We start from the raw sequence: 23,453 nt of genomic DNA on the forward strand, positions 1-23,453 counted from the left end.
CTCCCGTGTAGTTCTAGGATGCTTTTTCACCTTTCTCAGAACCATTGACACCCCACGAGGTGAGATCTTGCGTGGAGCCCCAGAGCGAGGTCGATTGATGGTCATTTTGTGCTCCTTCCATTTTCGAACAATCGCACCAACAGTTGTCACCTTCTCTCCCAGCTTCTTGCTAATGGTTTTGTAGCCCATTCCAGCCTTGTGCAGGTCTACAATTTTGTCTCTGACATCCTTGGACAGCTCTTTGGTCTTTCCCATGTTGGAGAGTTTGGAGTCTGCTTGATTGATTGATTCTGTGGACAGGTGTCTTTTATACAGGTGACTAGTTAAGACAGGTGTCCTTAATGAGGGTGACTAATTGAGTAGAAGTGTCTAACCACTCTGTGGGAGCCAGAACTCTTAATGGTTGGTAGGGGTTCAAATACTTATTTCACTCAATGAAATGCAAATCAGTTGCTATCTTTTATTTAAAGTTATTTTTTCGATTTTCCTTTTGATGTGCTATCTGCCACTGTTACAATAAACATACCATTGAAATGATACTGTTCTGAGACTTTTCATTTCTTTGTCATTGGACAAACTTACAAAATCAGTGAGGGGTCAAATAATTATTTCCGCCACTGTATACCCTTCTCCATCTCTATAAGCGTATTCATGCGAGTAATAAATTCCTGCCTGGTTGGCACTTCAGTACTTTTCCAGTATTTTGCAATCAGTTTTCTAGCATTATACAGAAGTCTGCCAATACCTATTGCTACCCCCTCCACCAAGTAGTCCTGCAGGAGGCCCAGAACACATATCTGAGGATCAGTCTGAATTCTAATATTATATACCTCATAGATGATATCTAAGACATCCCACCAAAAAGGGCCCAAGGCTGTACATGCCCAAACCATGTGTATAATATGCGCATCCGGAGCATTACATTTAGGGCATTGAGAAGTGTCTCGCAATCCCACCTTATGTAGGAACATGGGTGTCCTGTACACTCTATGTATTAAATAATACTGTGAAAGCCTTTGGGGTTCACATAGTGATAACATAGGACATTTTTCCAGCACTTCCATCTATTGTGAATCCGTCAAAGGCCCCACATCTGCACCCCATTTATCAATGACCTTTACTGGGAAGCGATCATGATAAACCGACAGCAGGATTTTATAAAATATGGAAATAACCCCTTTAGTATCCCCTCCATTCCTGATCTTGTCTTCTATGAGGGATGCCTTTATAACAAGGTCAGTTACTTTCCCCTATACGGCAAGAGCATGGCGCAGTTGGAGGTATTGATAAAAATTGGAATTAGCAATGTTAAATTCCTCTTTTAGTTGCTCAAAACTTTGAAAGCTTCCATTAGTATATACCTGCGACAGCCAGAGTACGCCTTTTTCTTTCCATGTCCCAAAGCCCACTTTCTTAAGCTCCGGTAGCCCATTATGGGTCCAAAGAGGGGTGACAGCAGTATAACCTGAGATATCTGTGATGTCTTTCAGTTTTTGCCACACTTTACGGAATAATATAATACTTGGTAAGTTATCTGGTGGACGTGTGTCTGAGCCAAGTTCCAGGATATAACTTGGTGGCTTTCCTCCCATTAGGTTGGAGACCAAAGTACCCACTGGGTTAAGATTGCTTTCCTTTCCCCAAGATTTAAAGTGTTGAGCTTGCAAAGCCAAAAAGTATAACCACGGGTTAGGAATCGCTAGTCCTCCATTATCTTTATTTCTTTGTAGAGTTTCTATTCTGATTCTGGGTGATTTTTTGCTCAATATAAGAGATCGAAATAACCTCTGTATTTTACAGAAATATTTCATCGGTATCCAAATTGGGCTGTTGAGAAGTACATACAGGAATTGCGGCATGAGCACCATTTTAACCAAATTAGTTCTACCTATAATTGAGAGTTGCAATTTACACCAACTGTTTATTTTTTGTACGCTTCTGTCTATTAACGGGTTTAGATTTAGGGCAATGTAGTCCTGTGTTCTAGATATCATTACCCCCAGGTATTTAAAAGTTGTATCTACTCGTCGCGGTAATACTTTATCCAGATCAGCCTGTGATATGGGGTCATCAGGGAGCAAAACTGACTTATCCCAATTAATAGTTAGTCCCGAATATGAGCCAAATTTTCCTATCATCTTCATTACATATGGTATAGAATGCATGATATTATCTAGAAACAACAACATATTGTCAGCATATAATGCTATCTTTTCTTCCATGATACCATGCTTAAGGCTTGCCACTTGAGGATCACTACGCACCATTTGAGCCAATGGCTCTATGGCCAGGGCAAAGAGCATCGGTGAGAGGGGGCAGCCCTGACGCGTGCCTCTTTCTAAGGTAAATGGCTCTGAAAACAATCCATTAGTGCGCACTCGTGCCCTCGGATGATCGTATAGGAGTTTAACCCACTTTATATATCTAGGACCGAAACGCGATCCCACGCGCGAAACGGCCGTCGCCGCTTGCAACAGTGTGTCCGCCCCTGGATCCTAATGTATCGTCTTCTAAGGAAGCCTCAATAAAAAGCAAGAATTAATCTACTCCGGTGAGTGCCGCGACTCTTTTATCTGCTCTCCTCTCATCACGGTAACTACCATGTTTATCTATATTGGAGTCAGATCACTGAAACGGGATCTGTTTATGTATGTATCAGCACACTGACAACCCTGGCGTGACTAGAATATACAGAGTGGTACGCCTGGCCTATCCATTCTCGTTTCAGAACCGCCATTGAATCTTTTGTCAAGTGAGTTTATGAAAGGCAAAGAATGTCTGGTTGTAGTTGTTTCATTGAATTAAATATTGCATTTCTCTTGAATGTGTCGCCAAGACCCCATACGTTCCACGCTACTATATTAACTGGTGTATATTCTGTACCGAGTGTGCCTTGTTGTATAAAAGTTAAGATTTAACTTTTATTTATATCAATAAAATAAATGAGACAGTGGAGTAAAGTGAACTCCTGCGCTATTTAGGGAGGGAGGATAGGGTCTAGATAGACCAAAATAGGCCTGGTAGCGTTCCTGTGTTCTAGGGGGCGTTTTATATGTATTGGGCAGGAGCCTAGTCAGGCCAATAACTCTCCCTGCGTGCTTACCCTACGTGACCTAGTCTAGTCAGTGTAAATGCCTCAGTGGCTGTAGTCGGGGCACTCGTCCAGGTAGGAACTTGGCTCTTCAGGGAAAAAGGATGTCCAGGCGCCAGAAACAGTGGCTGTGCAACTGTTTTGATCATGCGACAGTGGCCACTGCCGCATGATCGAAACAGGTGCACAGCCACTGCTTCTGGCGCCTGGACATCCTTTTTCCCTGAAGAGCCAAGTTCCTACCTGGCGAAACGCGTCGGAGAATGACACAGGAAATTTCTACTAGGGAGGTAAGAGTATAGAGACCTACAGTATAGGCCCGAGGTTCCTGAGGCTGGGGGTCGTCCTACTAAGGACGAGTGCCCCGACTACAGCCACTGAGGCATTTACACTGACTAGACTAGGTCAAGTAGGGTAAGCACGCAGGGAGAGTTATTGGCCTGACTAGGCTCCTGCCCAATACATATAAAACAACCCCTACAACACAGGAACGCTACCAGGCCTATTTTTGTCTATCTAGACCCTATCCTCCCTCCCTAAATAGCGCAGGAGTTCACTTTACTCCACTGTCTTATTTCTTTTAATGATATAAATAAAAGTTAAATCTTAACTTAAATACAACAAGGCACACTCGGTACAGAATATACACTATTTGAGACTACTGAGAGTATTTATTAGTGGGTCTACCTAACTTAGACACCAACTATAAATGTATGAAATACTATATTAACTGCCATCATCAAAACTCCAGAATGACAAGCATTGGGTTTTCATGTCAGACTTTCTGGTACTAAGTAGAGAAATATACTTGCATCGGTGCGGTTCCCCTAAATTAACAGGTGTAACATTACAATGCAACCCCATACTCCTTGGTAACACGGGGATTAAAACAGTAAAACCAAAACAATACCCAGCTGACGTGGGCAGTATGAGTAGATCTAGTAGTAGGACTATTGGTTAATCAGTGCTGAAATCAACAAATCTATCGTCTAGCCTCTTACTCTCCCTGACTAATCTTGCAACAATGCTTAACTTGCATCCCTACAATACAACTTAGTGCAAATACAATGTAATAGACATAAACTTATAAGTTTCCCTATTCCTCGTAAGGCCCTGAGATATGGGAAACTAACTTTAGAGTCACAGACGTCCCTATCCTATGCTCCAGACTAGGTATAAAGTGTCCAGGAAACACTTATCGTCCCTTGTCATTCCATGCGGGAAGGACGAAGACGTGTCTCAGGTGGTCTTGACCGCCGACAGACTTGTAGAATCCATCCAATGGGCCGTCTCCTTAGGTGTTTCAAAGATATGCACCTTGCCTTCCGTCACTACCCTCAGTTTGGAAGCATATAACATGGAATACATTATATGCTTCTCTTTCGGCGTTTCACCTCAATAAACTTTGCTCTCTTTTTTTGGACCTTCGTTGAAAAGTCTGGAAAAATAAGTACTCTTTTGCCTTCTATCAGGAGATCTTCATGGTGTTTCTATCCTTGAAATGTAACAGTGGTCTTGGAGGGCCACCTGGTGGAGGAGCTCTGACTGGCTCTCCGTGAGCACGTTCAATAGCAAACATGGATGACAGGGAATCGGCACAAACTTTTCAGTCAGCCATTTCTCTAAAAACAATGCAGCATTCGTGCCCTCTGTTTTTTCGGGTACTCCTATGAGCCTTAGATTATTTCTTCTGAGTCTATTTTCAAGATCATCCGTTTTGTTAAGTAAGTATGAGACGTCTCGCAAAATTGTCCCTACATCTTTCTTTAACCACCTCAGCTTCCCTAGCTTAAACACCCTTAATGACCAGACCACTTTTTACAATTCTGCACTACACTACTTTCACGGTTTATTGTTCGGTCATGCAACTTACCACCCAAATGAACTTTACCTCCTTTTCTTCTTACTAATAGAGCTTTCATTTGGTGATATTTCATTGCTGCTGACATTTTTACTGTTTTTGTTATCAATTGACATTTACCAAAAATTTTGCAAAAAAATTACATTTTTCACTTTCAATTGTAATTTTTTTTTTAAACTAAATTTCTATATAAATTTTCCTCTAAATTTATTGTTCTACATGCCTTTGATTTAAAAAAAAAAATGTTTGGGTAAAAAAAAATGGTTTGGGTAAAAGGGCCAGATTTATCATTACTCTAACAGCTCACTCCACTTTCACATATGGCTAAAGTCAGTTTTAGCCAAGTCAGATTTAAGACTGTAATAAATGTGGTTTGCCGGTAGCAGTTTATCCGTCAGTAAGCAGCTTTACAAAAGTCGCACATCTTTACTAAAAAGTTGCACGTTTTTATGAAAAAGTTGCATGTTCTATTAAAAAGTCTCATAAGATAAGCATGGTCCTCATTGGAGTGAAATTGCGACTTTTTTGCGACTTTTTAAAAAGTCACAATAGTAGATCTGTCTAGAGATTAATTTACATAAGAAAACATGCCCACTTTCAGAAAACTGGCGAGCATAGTGTCGAGCAGAAAAAAGTCGCAAATTTGTGCGCAGTTTTAGCGTTTGGGACTTTTTTACTCCATTATTCTGACCTGAGCTAATGATAAATCTGGCCCATAGCGTTTACAACCTATGGTACAAAAATGTGAATTTCCGCTTTTTGAAGCAGCTCTGACTTTCTGAGCACCTGTCATGTTTCCTGAGGTTCTACAATGCCCAGACAGTAGAAAAACCCCACAAATGACCCCATTTCGGAAAGTAGACACCCTAAGGTATTCGCTGATGGGCATAGTGAGTTCATACAACTTTTTATTTTTTGTCACAAGTTAGCGGAAAATGATAATTTTTTTATTTATTTATTTTTTCCTTACAAAGTCTCATATTCCACTAACTTGTGACAAAAATAAAAACTTCCATGAACTCACTATGCCTATCACGAAATACCTTGGGGTGTCTTCTTTCCAAAATGGGGTCACTTGTGTGGTAGTTATACTGCCCTGGCATTTTAGGGGCCCTAATGCATGAGAAGTAATTTGAAATCAAAATGTGTAAAAAATGCCCTGTGAAATCCTAAAGGGGCTCTTTGGAATGTGGGCCTTTTTGCCCACCTAGGCTTCAAAAAAGTGTCACACATGTGGTATCGCTGAAGTGTTTTGGGGTGTCTTTTTACACATGCCCATGCTGGGTGAGATAAATATCTCTGTCAAATGACAACTTTGTATAAAAAAATTGGAAAAGTTGACTTTTAGAGAGATATTTCTCTCACCCAGCATGGGTATATGTAAAAAGACACCCCAAAACACATTGCCCAACTTCTTCTGAGTACGGCGATACCACATGTGTGACACTTTTTTGCTCCATGGATCCGTGGATCCGTAAAACACATACGGATGTCTGAATGGAGCCTTACAGGGGGGTGATCAATGACAGGGGGGTGATCAATGACAGGGGGGTGATCAGGGAGTCTATATGGGGTGATTACCCCCCTGTCATTGATCAGTTCCCTGTAAGGCTCCATTCAGACGTCCGTATGTGTTTTGCGGATCCGATCCATGGATCCGCAAAACACATACGGACGTCTGAATGGAGCCTTACAGGGGGGTGATCAATGACACCCCATATAGACTCCCTGATCACCCCCGTCATTGATCACCCCCTGTAAAGGCTTCATTCAGAGGTCCGTATGTGTTTTGCGGATCCGATCCATGGATCCGTGGATCCGTAAAACACATACAGATATCTGAATGGAGCCTTACAGGGGGGTGATAAATTACAGGGGGGTGATCAGGGAGTCTATATGGGGTGATCACCCCCCTTGTCATTGATCACCCCCCTGTAAGGCTCCATTCAGACGTCCGTATGTGCTTTGCGGATCTGATCCATGGATCCGTAAAACACATACGGACGTCTGAATGGAGCCTTCCAGGGGGTTAATCAATGACAGGGGGGTGATCAATGACAGGGGGGTGATCAGTGAGTCTGTATGGGGTGATCAGGGGGTTAATAAGTGACAGGGGGGGGGTGTAGTCTACTGGTGTTTGGTGATACTTTACAGAGCTGCATGTGTCCTCTGGTGGTCGATCCAAGCAGAATGGACCACCAGAGGACCAGGTAGCAGGTATATTAGATATGCATCAGGACGTACCACAGGTATTCATTCTGTGGGATATTCTCAAATCCTGACTGGTAGGGGAGTCTCGAGGACCGGAGTTGAGAAACCCTGGGTTAGAGACACTTTGTCTAAACAAAGGTGAAATGGCACAATCCATGTTGAGATATATTTCTCAAATTTCATACTCTGCCCTAAAATTTACACATCTGTGAAAATATTGAAACTATTTTTTTTCACTTCTATATTACACTTATGGCAAAAATCCTGACCTCCATGTTAAATAACTTGTTGGTTTATATAGGTGTATAATTTTCTAATTTTCCATAATTCTGGCGCTTCTCGTGCTCTGCGAGATAGGCTTGATGCAAAAAATAAATAAATCAATAAATATTCACAAAATGCCATTATTTACAACTTGAAGAAAATTAAGTAAAAAAAATGAAATGAAAACATGCAACATACACATAATAAAAAAATAGAGAAAAAAGAAGTAATACCTGTATATAAATATATAACATGGAAAACAGTGTCAGAATTACTTGGATATGCAAAACCATTGCTGAAATATTTGCAGGGAAATTGACACATACTATACCCAATTTCTGTAATCTGGGTTCATCATGAAGCTCTAAAATGGCTTAGACCAAAAGGGATTACATAATGTGTTTACAGTAAAGCATTTATGATGTCAAACATATACAGAAAAGAGATGGATTACCTGCTAAACTGCCAGGTCTCTGCAATGTGGCTGTGGCAAACAGTTCTTGTGAAGGCTTAGTGTACTGATCAGAAGAAATAACTATTCGTTTCGTTGGTGATAGAGTGGCATATGATCCAATTGCTGAACTCAGCTGATGTAAAGGAGAAGAAGATATATTAGCCTGGATGGTTGGAGGAGAGGTCACCTGTGCAGATGACGGAGAAGGACCTGCTGATGATACAACTATGTTGATAGGTGAACTGGTACTGTAGGATTTGGCAAGGCGATTAGGAGATTGTTTCGGAGAAGACATTCTCTGCGTGGTATTGTAGCCAGTACTTTCTGATGCGGAGCCCACTCGCTGGAGTTTGGTTGGAGAGCCTACTTGCTGCATTGATAAGGGAGAGCTAACTCTCTGTGCTGGCAAAGTTGAACTTGAATAAAAAAGTGTTGAAGAATGAGGAGAATCAGGCAAATGAAAAGCACTCGCATGGCTTGGCACAAAGGATTCTCTTGAGTGAGAGGCAGCATGTGATTGGGACGGCTCAGTACTAGATAAATGACCTACTCTGCTACTTGAGTTCTGCAAAGAGAAAAAAAAATTGCATACTAAAATACACACATCTTTGTAACTCTTGCATTAGTCTTGCATATTTTATATTTTATAAATTATATCACAGAATTCATCAGATATGTTCCTCATTCCCATTATCTATCTATTTTTATCCTTAGCTTCTTGAAAATTATCTAATCATTCGAGACAGGGTAAAAGACTGACAGCCCAGACTACAACTGAAATATGGCAAAGAAAACTGTGTACAGAATAGATGCAGCGAAACTGTCACTGCCTCTATTGGTTTCCGGTGGCAATGTGACCATTCCCCATACTAATTGCTGTTGTACCACTACCCAAAAACACAAATAAAAAGGTACCCTAGTATTACGTTAGGGTCATAATATATTATAACCAGAACCAGAACATTTTCAATTTTATTTTTTACAGTTTTTCATAAGGCTAAAGATTTTCTTTTTTTAAATACACCTACATTGTATATAAAAATAAGAATAAGGAACCTGCATTATGCACAAAAAAGGCCTAAAAAGTCACCCTGCTAGCCCAACAAATAAAGAAAAGTTGTGGTTCTTAAAAATAAACTATCCTGTTCCTGACCAGGTTAACCCTTTCAGGACCAGATGATTTTCCATTTTTGGTTTTTATTCCAAGCCTTCCCATTTTTATTTTTCCATTCACATAGCCGTACGAGAGCTTGTTTTTTGTGAAACAAGTACCATATTTTTCGCTTTATAAGAGGCACCTGATGATAAGACACACCTAGGTTTTTGAGGAGGAAAATAAAAAAAATATTTTGAACCAAAAGGTGTGCTTTTGGTGGGTTTTGAACTAATGGTGGTCTGTGGATGACACTATTATGGGGGTTCTGTGGATGACACTGTTATGAGGGCATCTGTGGATGACGCACTGTTATAAAAGGCATCTGTGGATGACGCACTGTTATGGGGGCATCTGTGGAAGACGCACTGTTATGGGGCCATCTGTGGAAGACGCACTGTTATGGGGCATCTGTGGATAATGCACTGTTATGGGGGCATCTGTGGATGATACTGTTTTGGAGGATCTGGGGATGACGCTGTTATTGGGGGGGGGGGAATCTGTGCTGTGTGAGGGCTCATTTTTTGTGGGGCAATCTGTACTTTTTATTGATACCATTTTGACTTTTTGATCACTAGTTATTAAATTTTTTGTGAGAGATGAAGCGACCAAAAAACAGCAAATCAGCCATTTTTACTTTTTTCCATTTTGCAGTTTTCCGTATGGGATAAATATTATTATATTTTAAAAGTATGTCCATTTTCACACATGGCAATTCCCATGTTTATTTTTTAAATTCTTTATGTATTTTAATTTTAATTTTGGGGAAAAGGAGGAGATTAGAATTTTCATATTTAGTTTTTTTTTATATACACTTTTTAAAAAACTTTTCAATAGTTCCCTATCATTAGATTGCTTCTCCCATAGACACCAATACAGTAGGATTACATTGTGTTCCACTTGGCTCTCCCAATCCTCGCTAGGAGGAGCAAACAGCACCTCTGCAATATACTGGCACTGGCCGTGTGCACCCCACATCACAGATGTGGACCCATTCACTTGGATGGGTCTGCAATCTGGAAGGTCCGGTGCGGAATGGAGGCACAGAACACAAAGGCTCTCTCTCTGTGCCTCTGCACATGTTCTATTTTTTTGCATATGCGGACGGATCACGGACCCATTGAAGTTGAATGTGTCTGGATCCATCTGCAGAATCCAAACAGATGTTGCCCGTGCATTGGGCACCGCAACGGCTGTGTGTATGAGCCCATACCATGGTCACATTTGACCATGGCATCTGAGGGGTTAAATGTATTCGACAGTTACTGCTGTGCATACTCTACTCTCTCTCTCTTCAATAATACACATTCTGTCTGTGCGATATGCCCCTACCTCACAGGCTGATATATGTGCCTTCCTCCCCATCTACATTCTGATGCATTCCAGTCTCCCTGTGGATTCTAGTGTTTTTTTCCACACTCTGATCTACAATCTACCATCACATCCCCCTGCTTGGCACAATTTTGTTGCTCTTTTAAATACCATACTGAGGCAATTTTTTAACATTGGATGTAATCGGAGGAAGGTGCATGTTCTGCTCCAAAACATGTAATTAAATCTAATAAACAATTCAAGCATTCAACCTCTATCAGCCTTCTGCCATCCCTGATGTCAGTAGCATGCTGACCTTTCTTCATTTATCTATCTGGTTCTGACAAGGTTCGGCACATCCTGGGATCAACAGGTCGTGCAGCAAGCCCTTGGGATATACACTCCTCCTGCTCTGACAAGTGTTATGCCTTTTTGCACAACCACTCAAGATAATTAACATTACCTCCTATTGATATTTCACATATACGGTCCTATCCATGAGCTTGTCTCCCTGTTTTCTTTTCTAAGAAGGTAGAGGTAGAGCAGAGAGAGCCTACCCAGGGGTGTGCTGTCAGTGTCATATCGGAACACAAGAAAGAAATGAATTGCTATAATCTCCTTAGACTTTGATTAAAAAAACAACAACAGATTCATACATATTTTATAATTTAACTAGATGGCTATATAATGGGAAGAACATAATTTCTAGCTATGTAAAGTATTAATTATAAAATATATAACCTATTGCCAATATCTTCAGTAAATATGCAGCGCTGCTGGTAAGTACCTCTCACAATCTGTGATATATGCATAGAGAAGAGATGGTGTGGCCTCAGGAGCTGACACTATGCCTTTTAGCAGAGGGTGTCAGATGTACGATATATGTTACAGCAAACACTGGGCGGGTAATCATTCCAATTCGTTCTATTTGTGACAAACTGCCATTTGCCACTGGGCATTGTAGAAAACTTATGGCTAGCCTCCTGCCCTACGACTATGGCCCCGGGACATATTACCCTTCAACAACCGTGTAACAGAATTGTGCCGCATGTCTGGACTGTTAATAGGACCAAACGCGGTCAGCAGTGTATACTAAAGATTCTGTGGAACTAAAATCGGATGCGCAAATACATGAACACCGCTGACCCTTACCTTCTTCCATACTGAACTTTCAGCTCCAGAGACTAAGTCCCGTTCGAAGATGGGACTTAGTCATTTTTCTGCATGAAATTGACCGACCGCACAGCCCAAATCTATGGAACTGTTTTGGGCAGGAAATTGTGCTTGCGGTCGGTCATAAAGGACTTCCACTTAACTTTTGATCCGCTGGAGGGATTTGTGTGATTTTTGGAAGTGTTTATGTTCGATGTATGCTGAGTTTAAATATGTAATTTTTATGGAGATGAAATGTATGGTTTTAAAGTTACAGTGTATGTTTGAAAACTGTATTTTTACTGTCTGTGATGATTATGTTAATCCATAATTATATCACAGACAGAAGGGAGGATATTGTGTGTTTAAATGGTGATGTCTGTCCTGTTGTCTCCACATGTGTATTGGCGATTTCCCTTTGTCCTGAGAGATAATTGGATTACTTCTCGGTTGTCTTTAGGGCAGAGAGGAGGAAACCATGATGCATTGTGGGGAAGTGTTGTATCTGTCCTGTGTCGCAGTCTCCCTTCTGGGCCCCTAGGGGCATGAACGATTGGTTGCTGTGTATGTGTTGTAATATACTGATTGGTTGTATTTCAAAACCCTATGTACTATGTTTTCTTGTGTGTGAATAAAAGAGGCTGTACATAAAGTACAGTCAGTTCTTCTTGATCCCTCAAAACGTCGCCTTGTCTCGTTATTGGAGGGAATTGCTGTATCACGCTGGGGATTGCTATGCTCTGCATATTCCCTGGAGCTTTAATCTCTTTCTTTGTGTCCTGGATACACTCTCCTGGAGGAGAGATCTTTCCCACACGGTCCTGAATGCTGGAGGTTCATTCAGGGTGGAAGGATCTCCATTTCAGTGAGCACTATTCTGATTTCATCAGAATCTTAAAATCAATGTTAGCCTTACACCTACAGGTGGAGCTAATATTGGGCCAAACACAGCAGAAACTGACGAAAACTAGGCTACCACTGTATCAGTCAGGATCAGAGTTATCAAAATCAATATAATGGAATCTAGGCATTAAGACAAAGGGTAACTGCTTTCTCCGTCCCCATACCACCCTCCCACGCAAATGCAACTGCGGCATGACCATGCACTGCCATAAACTAACAAAGGCCCGCCATGACGGTATGCCTATTAGACTGTGCCACATGCACAGTGTAAAGGGCAGTGGGTGTGGACCAACTGTATCAAGTAACTGGTTTGACTTTGGGCTAGACCTAGGGGCATTATCTTGGCGATCCCCTCGTATTCACTCTTTAACCCATATATAGGGGTTTAGCCTTTTCTGCAGGGGAACCACCAGGTCCCTAGCCTCTAGGAATAGTCCAGGTGTAGTTGGCAGCTGACTCAAGGGGGTCTGAGACACTGGCACGAAGGACCAAGGTAGTTGGGGTAACAGTCAGGGGTCAAGGCAGGCAGATTTCATGCAGATCTGTGAAGCTATCCAAGGTCAAGGCAGGCAGCAAAGGGTCAGTACGGTAGACAGTAGGGCTGCACGATAAATCGAAAAAATAATCGAATCGCGATAAGCGGCAAATGCGATATGGCGATTTGGCCAACCTGAAAATGCAGCGATTATATATAAAGGGGCCCTGCGCACATAACTGCCTTTGCATGTAAAGTATTTTACTAGCTCTCTCCTATTGATAACAGTTCCAGCCTCTGTACTCACTGTCATAATTAATGCAATGCACTGCAGCGAGCGGGCCGGCCGGCGCGTGACTGACGTCACTTAGTAACACTCCTGCTTCCTGAAGTGGGAGGAGCGTTACTAAGTGACGTCAGTCACGCGCCGGCCGGCCAGCTCGCTGCCGTGCATTCATAGTGACAGTGAGTACAGAGGCCGGACCTGTTATCAATAGGAGAGAGATTGTTTCACACACTAGTAAAATACTTTACACGCAAAGCCAGCTATGTGCGCAGTTTAGGACACATGAGGGGACACATAGGGCCATGAGGGGGACCAGCATAAGATGCTATATGTCTTATGCTGGCCCCCTTCATGGCCCTATGTGTTATAGCACACATCCCCCATAACAGTGCCATCCACAGGTCCCCCATAACAGTGCCATCCACAGGTCCCCCATAACAGCGTCCTCCACAGGTCCCCCAAAACAGCGTCCTCCACAGATCCCCCATATAACAGAGTCCTCCACAGATCCCCCATATAACAGAGTCCTCCACAGATCCCCCATATAACAGAGTCCTCCACAGATCCCCCATATAACAGAGTCCTCCACAGATCCCCCATATAACAGCGTCCTCCACAGATCCCTCATATAACAGCGACCTCCACAGATCCCCATATAACAGCGTCCTCCACAGATCCCCCACAACACAGCGTCCTCCACAGATCCCCCCACAACACAGCGTCCTCCACAGATCCCGCCACAACACAGCATCCTCCACAGATCCCTCCACAACACAGCGTCCTCCACAGATCCCCCCCACAACACAGCGTCCTCCAAAGATCCCCCCACAACACAGCGTCCTCCACAGATCCCCCCACAACACAGCGTCCTCCACAGATCCCCCCACAACACAGTGTCCTCCACAGATCCCCCCACAACACAGCGTCCTCCACAGATCCCCCCACAACACAGCGTCCTCCACAGATCCCCCCACAACTGTCATACCCAGCCGCGTCAGCGGCTCATATGGGAAAATCCAAGCAAATAGACCTCTAGCACAATTCCCTTAAAATATTGCATTGCATATCGTTATCGCAATTTTTAGGGCCCTAATCGCAATCGCACAAAATTCCCATATCGTGCAGCCCTAGTAGACAGGCTAAGGTCAGGGCAGGCAGCTGAAAATCAGAATCGGTAAACAGACAGAATTTTGTTACATGGGCAGGAAATCAGAATAAATAGACCTTACTGGTAAACTAAACACTGCTAAGCTGGAAACTGCACACAGAGCAAGTAGAGAAGGGGAGTGGTGATGAAGGGAAAAATCGGAATAGTGGTAGTTTAATAAATAATGTTCCTAACAAAAGTAGTGGGGCAGTGACAAACAAGGCCACCAATTTAACACAAAGAATACAGTGATAATGGTTTTAATACATTGGGATATAGTATATAAAATAATCGCAGCTGCGCTTACCCTATCACCTGCAGGGGTCCGGCAGTCACTGATAGCCGACATAGTTGAAAACACTGTTGCTGGCGCATTAGCCCTTGCACTGCCGCGGTCAACACTGACCATAGCACGTGAGGTATTCTGCCGGGTGCGGGGTGGCCATCGGGTCCTCATGCTGCTGTGATGAGGACCTGATGGCAGGCCCCATGGATCTCACAGGAAACTGTAAGTGTATTACACTGTGTAATACACTTACAGCCAATGCATTACAATACAAATGTATTATTAATGCATTGTAAAGAGGATCAGACCCCAAAAGTTGAACAAAAAATAAAGTTAAAAAAGAAGTTAAAAAAAATTAAGTTTTACAAAACAAATGTAAGGTTTCAAGTAAAAAAAGTAAATATATATATTTTTTTTAAATAGAGAAAAATAGAAAAGTAGACATATTATGTCTCCATATCGACTGGCTCTATAAAAATATCAAATGACCTAACCCCTCAGGTAAACACCGTAAAAATAAATAAATAAAAAAGTGTCAAAAAAGCCTTTTTTTGTCACCTTACATCACAAAAAGTGTAATACCAAGCAATAAAAAAGTCATATGCACCCTAAAATAGTACCAATCAAACCGTCATCTCATACCGAAAAAAATGAGCCCTAAATAAGACAGTCGCCCAAAAAAAAAATAAAAAAAAATTATGGCTTTCAGAATATAGAGACACCCAAAAAAAAAATATTTTTTCAAAAATGCTTTATTAACTGAAACAAACAACCCAAAAAATAGTCATATTTGGTATTGTCGCGTCTGTAACTACCTGCTCTATAAAAATAGCACATAATCTAACCTGTCAGATGAACATTGTAAATAAAAAATAAAAACGGTGCCAAAACAACTATTTTTTGTTACCTTGCCTCACAAAAAGTGTAATAAAGAGCAACAAAAAATCATATGTACCCTAAAATAGTACCAACAAAACTGCCACCTTATCCAAAATGGGGTAACTATTTGGGAGTTTCTACTCTAGGGGTGCCACGGGGGGGGGGGGGGGGGGGGCGGGGGGCGGTCTTCAAATGTGACATTGTGTCAAAAAACAAGTCCAGCAAAATCTACCTTAAAAAAAACCACACGGTGCTCCTGTCCTTCTGCACCCTGCCGTGTGCCCGTACAGCAGTTTATGACCACATATGGGGGATTTCTGTAAACTAGAGAATCAGGGCAATAAATATTGAGCTTTGTTTGGCTGTTAACCCTTGCTTTGTTATTGGAAAAATGGATTAAAATGGAAATTTGTGAAAAGTGAAATTCTGAAATTTCATCTCAAATTTTCCATTAATTCTTGTGGAACAACTAAAGGGTTAACACAGTTTGTAAAATCAGTTTTGAATATCTTTAGGGGTGTAGTTTCTTAAATGGGTTCACTTTTTGGGAGTTTCTATTCCAGGGGTCTTCAGAATCTGCCTTCAAAAAACCATATGGTGTTCCTTTCCTACTGCGCCCTGCCGTGTGGCCATACAGCAGTTTATGAACACATATGGATTGTTTCTGTAAACTACAGAATTAGGGCAATAAATATTGAGTTTTGTTTGGCTGTAAACCCTTGCTTTGTTACTGGAAAAAAATTATGAAAATTGAAAATTTGCCAAAATATAGAAATTCAGAAATTTAATCTCCATATTCCATTAACTCTTGTGGAACACCTAAAGGGTTACCAAAGGTTGAACAATCAGTTTTGAATACCTTGAGGGGTGTATTTTCCAAAATGAGTCACTTTTTTTGGAGTGTAAACTCTAGGGGTGCATCAGTGGGGCTTCAAATGGGACATCATGGTGTCAGAAAAACTAGTCCAGTAAAATCTGCCTTCCAAAAACCATACGGCGTTCCTTTCCTTCTGCGGCCTGCCGTGTGGCCATACAGCAGTGTGCGACCACATATGGGGTGTTTCTGTAAACTACAGAATCAGGGCAATAAATATTGAGTTTTGTTTGGCTGTTAACCCTTGATTTGTTACTGGAAAACATGGATTAAAATGGAAAATCTGCCCAAAAAGTTGAATTCTGAAATTTAATCTCCATTTTCCATTAATTCTTGTGAAACACCTAAAGGGTTAACAATTTTTGTATACCTTGAGGGGTGTAGTTTCTAAAATGGGGTCATTTTGGGTGTTTTCTATTATGTAAGCCTCACAAAGTGACTTCAGACCTGAACTGGTCTTTAAAAAGTGGGTGTTGGAAATTTTCTGAGAAAGTTCAAGATTTGCTTCTAAACTGCTAAGCCTTCTAACGTCCCCAAAAAATAAAATTACATTCACAAAATGATCCAAACATGAAGTAGACATATGGGGAATGTAAAGTAATAACTATTTTTGGAGGTATTACTATCTATTATGAATATAGAGAAATTTGGAAATTATTAATAATTTTTGGTAAAATTGGTATTTTTTTATAATTAAAAATGATTTTTTTTTCAGGAAGTACAATATATGACGAGAAAACAATCTCAGAATGGCCTGGATAAGTAAAAGTGTTTTAAAGTTATTACCATATAAAGAGACATGTCAGATTTGCAAAAAATGGCTCTGTCAGGAAGGGGGAAATGGCCCAGATGTGAAGTGGTTAAAGAATGCTATTATTTTCCACTATAACCATGTTATAATAGAGAATAATAAGATTTACAGAACACCAAACCCAAACCCGAACTTCAGTGAAGAAGTCCGGGTTCGGGTCTGGGTACCAAACATTTAGTTTTTTATCACATGCGTGCAAACCGCATTGCACTCACACGGAAACAACTGAAGAACGCAACGATTTTCCCTGATCGCACCAGCATCCTATCTGGCCCTCACCCGCAACACCTGTATGAAAGAGGCCATAGCCTCAAAAAGTGACTTCAGACATGAACTGGTCCTTAAAAGGGAGGAGCAGCTGTAAAGTGAAAGTAAAAACCTCAGCATACATTTCAGCAAGTATCTTCAGAGGAGCAGTCACATGACATCTCCGCCAACCTGTTTTGCCACATAGAGACAAGAGCCCCTCAGACAGTAAGAAAAAACTGCTGTACAGACATAGCAATAGAAGGAATGCCCCAGTCCCAGCAGTAAGCTACATAGTAATAGAAGGAACAGAAGCCATGAACAGAATGAATAGAGAGGGAGATTTATCATTTTCCTTGTTTCTGAAAAGTGGCGTTAAGAACTTGTAAACTATGTGTTTGCAACTTTTTAACTGCGCCTCTAAAAAAAATAAAAAAAGGGCGTGACATTTTCATGTTCCTTTTCGCCAGTTTTCTGACTCAAATGAAGCCAGAAATCTATAGCAGCTCTTAGCTGTCAGAGATTTTTGTTTAGGTGCACGGACTGCCGGAGGAGAGGGATTTTTAGAGTGGGGGGGACAGATCTTTGTTGCACAAGAACTCTGATGAATAAATTTGTACAAATTGATCTGCTCACATAGCGAGGAGCCCCCTGTCTATCATCAACTTACTCTGAGCTGACAGCCTAGAAATCTATGAAAATATGACTGACCTTCACCTGGGGAACAAGTGTAGTCAGACATCTCTATTTAAAATGTACAGGGGCTCACACACCTGTATATACAGTGTACAGGGGGTCACGGATCTCTATATACAGTGGTGGTGGGGGTGTCACATATCACTATATACAGTGTGCAGGAAGGAGAGAGCACACATCAGTGTATACAGTGCACTGTGGTGGGGTCACATACCACTGTATGGGGGGGGGGGGTCACATATCACTATATGCAGTCATGGCCAAAAGTTTTGAGAATAACATAAATATTGAAAAGTAGCTGCTTAAGTTTTTATAATAGCAATTTGCATATACTCCAGAATGTTATGAAGAGTGATCAGATGAATTGCATAGTCCTTCTTTGCCATGAAAATTAACTTACTCCCTCAAAAAACTTTCCACTGCATTTCATTGCTGTCATTAAAGGACCTGCTGAGATCATTTCAGTAATCATCTTGTTAACTCTGGTGAGAATGTTGACGAGCACAAGGCTGGAGATCATTATGTCAGGCTGATTGGGTTAAAATGGCAGACTTGACCTGTTAAAAGGAGGGTGATGCTTGAAATCATTGTTCTTCCATTGTTAACCATGGTGACCTGCAAAGAGACGAGTGCAGCCATCATTGCGTTGCATAAAAATGGCTACACAGGCAAGGATATTGTGGCTACTATGATTGCACATCAATCAACAATTTATAGGATCATCAAGAACTTCAAGCAAAGAGGTTCAATTCTTGTTAAGAAGGCTTCAGGGCATCCAAGAAAAGTCCAGCAAGCGCCAGGATCGTCTCCTAAAGAGGATTTAGCTGCGGGATCAGAGTGCCACCAGTTTTGAGCTTGCTCAGGAATGGCAGCAGGCAGGTGTGAGCGCATCTGCACGCACAGTAAGGCAAAGACTTTTGGAAGATGGCCTGGTGTCAAGAAGGGCAGCAAAGAAGCCACTTCTCTCCAAAATAAACATCAGGGACAGATTGATCTTCTGCAGAAAATATGGTGAATGGACTGCTGAGGACTGGGGCAAAGTCATATTCTCTGATGAAGCCTCTTTCCGATTGTTTGGGGCATCTGAAAAAAAGGCTTGTCTGGAGAAGAAAAGGTGAGCGCTACCATCAGTCCTGTGTCATGCCAACAGTAAAGCATCCTGAGACCATTCATGTGTGGGGTTGCTTCTCATCCAAGGGAGTGGGCTCACTCACAATTTTGCCCAAAAACACAGCCATGAACAAAGAATGGTACCAAAAAACCCTCCAACAGCAACTTCTTCCAACAATCCAAGAACAGTTTGGTGAAGAACAATGCATTTTCCGGCACGATGGAGCACCGTGCCATAAGGCAAAAATGATAACTAAGTGGCTCGGGGACTAAAACGTTGACATGGCCTGGAAACTCCCCAGATCTTAATCCCATTGAGAACTTGTGGTCAATCCTCAAGAGGCGGGTGGACAAACAAAAACCCACTAATTCTGACAAACTCCAAGAAGTGATTATGAAAGAATGGGTTGCTATCGGTCAGGAATTGGCCCAGAAGTTGATTGAGAGCATGCCCAGTCGAATTGCAGAGGTCCTGAAAAAGAAGGTCCAACACTGCAAATACTGACTCTGCATAAATGTCAAGTAATTGTCGATAAAAGCCTTTAAAACATATGAAGTGCGTGTAATTATATTTCACTACTACTGCTGCCATCACTGACCTCAGCCATACTGGCAGCACAGAAAGGGTTAAAGCTCCTGAACTGTTGGTCTGGCTGTAATAAACATGTCCATGATAAGAACACAGAGCAGAGGGGCCATAACCAGTACAGACACTTGGATTCCTCACCGTTTGTGGTCCACAACACCATCCTAGCTCTGCTACATCCTCACATACAGCAGGATACTCTCAATACAGGAGAGACAGAGGGGGCAGAGTCTGCATCTGCCATCACAGCTTCTCCTTACAGTCTCCCTTCCTCCTGCAAAAATTTCTTTATTTCAGTTTTTACCAAATGTCCCTGCTAAGCCCCTGCCAGCCCTGTGCAGCCAGGAGTGCCAGTCCCAGAAGGAAAGCACCTCTGATACAAGCAGAGTGTTTTAAGACTCAGACAGCAGCACACTCCTTCAGGCATGAACGAGGTTGCTCCTCCATGGCACCTGCAGGGATGGAGAAGAGACAGGCAGCTTTGAGAGCAGAACAGGAGGGGGCATGGTGAAAGCAGGACAGGAGGGGGCGTGGTGAGAGCAGGGCAGGAGGGGGCCGTGGTGAGAGCAGGACAGGAGGGGCCGTGGTGAGAGCAGGACAGGAGGGGACCGTGGTGAGAGCAGGATAGGAGGGGCATGGTGAAAGCAGGACAGGAGGGGGCGTGGTGAGAGCAGGACAGGAGGGGGCGTGGTGAGAGCAGGACAGGAGGGGGCTTGGCTTCAAATAGCAAGGAAACCAGATGAAATATTAGTAAGTGGAATATGTCCCTACTTTCTTTCCAGTTTTAATAAGTGCTAACAGAGTGATCAACCCTTTTAAGGGTTATTGGGGTTTATCCTCAGGATAGGTCATCAATATCACACCCGGCACCCCCACCAATCAGCTGGTTGAAGAGAAGGCTGGGCTCTGTGCAAGCGCTGGCTTCCCTTCATTCATTCCAACAACGCAGCGGTGAGCAGGTTTAATTACAAGCCGTCCCATTTACGTCAACGGGACAACTCTGTACTATACAATTGAATAACAACTAGCCGCCCCATAGAAGTGAATGGGATGGGTTATAATTACACCTTCTCACCGCTGTGATGTCGATGGTAAGCAGGTAAACAATGAAGGGAAGGCAGCCAATTGATGTCCTGATTATTGGTCATCAATATTGAGAGTGACGTCTCCTGCTCTCCCTCCCTCCCCCCTCCTCCTGCTGTGACGTCTCCTGCTCTCCCTCCCTCCTCCTGCTGTAAGATTGCTGTGACGCCTCCTGCTCTCCCTCCCTCCCCCCTCCTCCTGCTGCAACATTGCAATGTTACAGCAGGAGGAGGGAGGAGGGAGGGAGAGCAGGAGACGTCACAGCAGGAGGAGGGGGGAGGGAGGGAGAGCAGGAGACGTCACAGCAATCTTACAGCAGGAGGAGGGGGAGGGAGAGAGAGAGCGAGCAGGAGGCGTCACAGAAGATTATGAGGCGGCACTGGGCACGAACGGCAGCGGGTGCGGGCGGCAGCTTGGAGCCATTTACATCCCCTTGGGCACCCTATTTTTATGAATGACAGGTTAGTAATAGCGTATTTTTAGCAAAATGAGCCTACAGATTACATTTATAAGACCACATTAGGAATGGTTAAAGCTCCCTGAACATAACTATATTTTTATCTGAAGGGGGTGAAACCTGGTGACAGAATCCCTTTAATCTCTAGGGGACCGCCGGGAAATAGATAAAAAAATAAAAAAAATAACTAAATTGATCATCATTCTTGAACGGTTATTCCAACTGTTTCTGGCAATGTCTATTATTTAGTTGCTAGTGTCAGGGGCTGCCGAAAACAGCTCCGTTCCCAGGTGTGGGCAAGGATCCTATATTGATGACTTATCTGGATATCTAATGGCAATAGCCCTTTAAGTTGGAAAAAAAAGCAATACCTGAAAAAGACTGGCTCAAAATGAATGGAGTAATAGCAAAAAATATTTAATAAAAAAAAAAAAATATATATATATATACACACACAGTGCCTTGCAAAAATATTCATCCCCCTTGACTTTTTGGGTATTTTGTTACATTACAGCCATAAAGGGGTTAGGCACTTATCCACCTCCCGACCGCTGTACGCATATATGCGTCCGGGAGGTGGTTGCTTTATTCCTCCTGGACGCATATACGCGTCTTCTCGCGAGACGCGAGATTTCCTGTGAACGTGCGCACACAGGCGCGCGCGCTCACAGGAACGGAAGGTAAGCGAGTGGATCTCCAGCCTGCCAGCGGCGATCGCTCGCTGGCAGGCTGGAGATCCGAATTTTTTAACCCCTAACAGGTATATTAGACGCTGTTTTCATAACAGCGTCTAATATACCTCCTACCTGGTCCTCTGGTGGTCCCTTTTGTTAGGATCGACCACCAGAGGACTCAGGTAGGTCAGTACAGTCGCACCAAACACCACACTACACTACACTACACCCCCCCCCCCCGTCACTTATTAACCCCTTATAAACCCCTGATCACCCATGATCACCCCATATAAACTCCCTGATCACCCCCCTGTCATTGATCACCCCCCTGTCAGGCTCCGTTCAGACGTCCGTATGATTTTTACGGATCCACGGATACATGGATCGGATCCGCAAAAAGCATACGGACGTCTGAATGGAGCCTTACAGGGGGGTGATCAATGACAGGCGGGTGATCACCCATATGCACTCCCTGATCACCCCCTGTCATTGATCACCCCCCTGTCATTGATCACCCCCCTGTAAGGCTCCATTCAGACGTCCGCATGATTTTTACGGATCCATGGATCGGATCCGCAAAACACATGCAGACGTCTGAATGGAGCCTTACAGGGGGTGATCAATGACAGGCGGATGATCACCCATATACACTCCCTGATCACCCCCCTGTAAGGCTCCATTCAGACGTCCGCATGTGTTTTGTGGATCCGATCCATGTATCCATGGATCCGTAAAAATCATGTGGACGTCTGAATGGAGCCTTACAGGGGGGTGATCAATGACAGGCGGGTGATCACCCATATACACTCCCTGATCACCCCCTGTCATTGATCACCCCCCTGTCATTGATCACCCCCCTGTAAGGCTCCATTCAGACGTCCGCATGATTTTTACGGATCCATGGATACATGGATCGGATCCACAAAACACATGCGGACGTCTGAATGGAGCCTTACAGGGGGGGTGATCAGTGACAGGGGGGTGATCACCCTGATCACCCTGATCACCCCCTGTCATTGATAACCCCCCTGTAAGGCTCCATTCAGACATCCGCATGCGTTTTGTGGATCCGATCCATGTATCCATGGATCCGTAAAAAATCATGCGGATGTCTGAATGGAGCCTTACAGGGGGGGGTGATCAGTGACAGGGGGGTGATCACCCTGATCACCCCCTGTCATTGATAACCCCCCTGTAAGGCTCCATTCAGACGTCCGCATGCGTTTTGTGGATCCGATCCATGTATCCATGGATCCGTAAAAAATCATGCGGATGTCTGAATGGAGCCTTACAGGGGGGGTGATCAGTGACAGGGGGGTGATCACCCTGATCACCCCCTGTCATTGATAACCCCCCTGTAAGGCTACTTTCACACTAGCGTTCATAGGTCCGTTCGTGAGCTCCGTTTGAAGGAGCTCACAAGCGGACCCGAACGCCTCCGTC

The 23,453-nt window shown here is 43.0% G+C and overlaps 1 protein-coding gene across 1 annotated transcript in view; it reads right to left on the minus strand.

The window, feature by feature from the left end:
* Positions 1 to 23,453, minus strand: part of CTNND2 (catenin delta 2) — a 1,220,390-nt gene that overhangs the window by 1,040,606 nt on the left and 156,331 nt on the right. The window contains exon 6 of the mRNA XM_044295464.1: positions 7,882 to 8,446. Within this exon, the coding sequence (XP_044151399.1) occupies positions 7,882 to 8,446 (565 nt within the window). The remainder of the gene's footprint in view (positions 1 to 7,881; positions 8,447 to 23,453) is intronic.

Source organism: Bufo gargarizans, chromosome 5, assembly GCF_014858855.1.
Source record: "Bufo gargarizans isolate SCDJY-AF-19 chromosome 5, ASM1485885v1, whole genome shotgun sequence".
NCBI classification, from domain to species: Eukaryota; Metazoa; Chordata; class Amphibia; order Anura; family Bufonidae; genus Bufo; species Bufo gargarizans.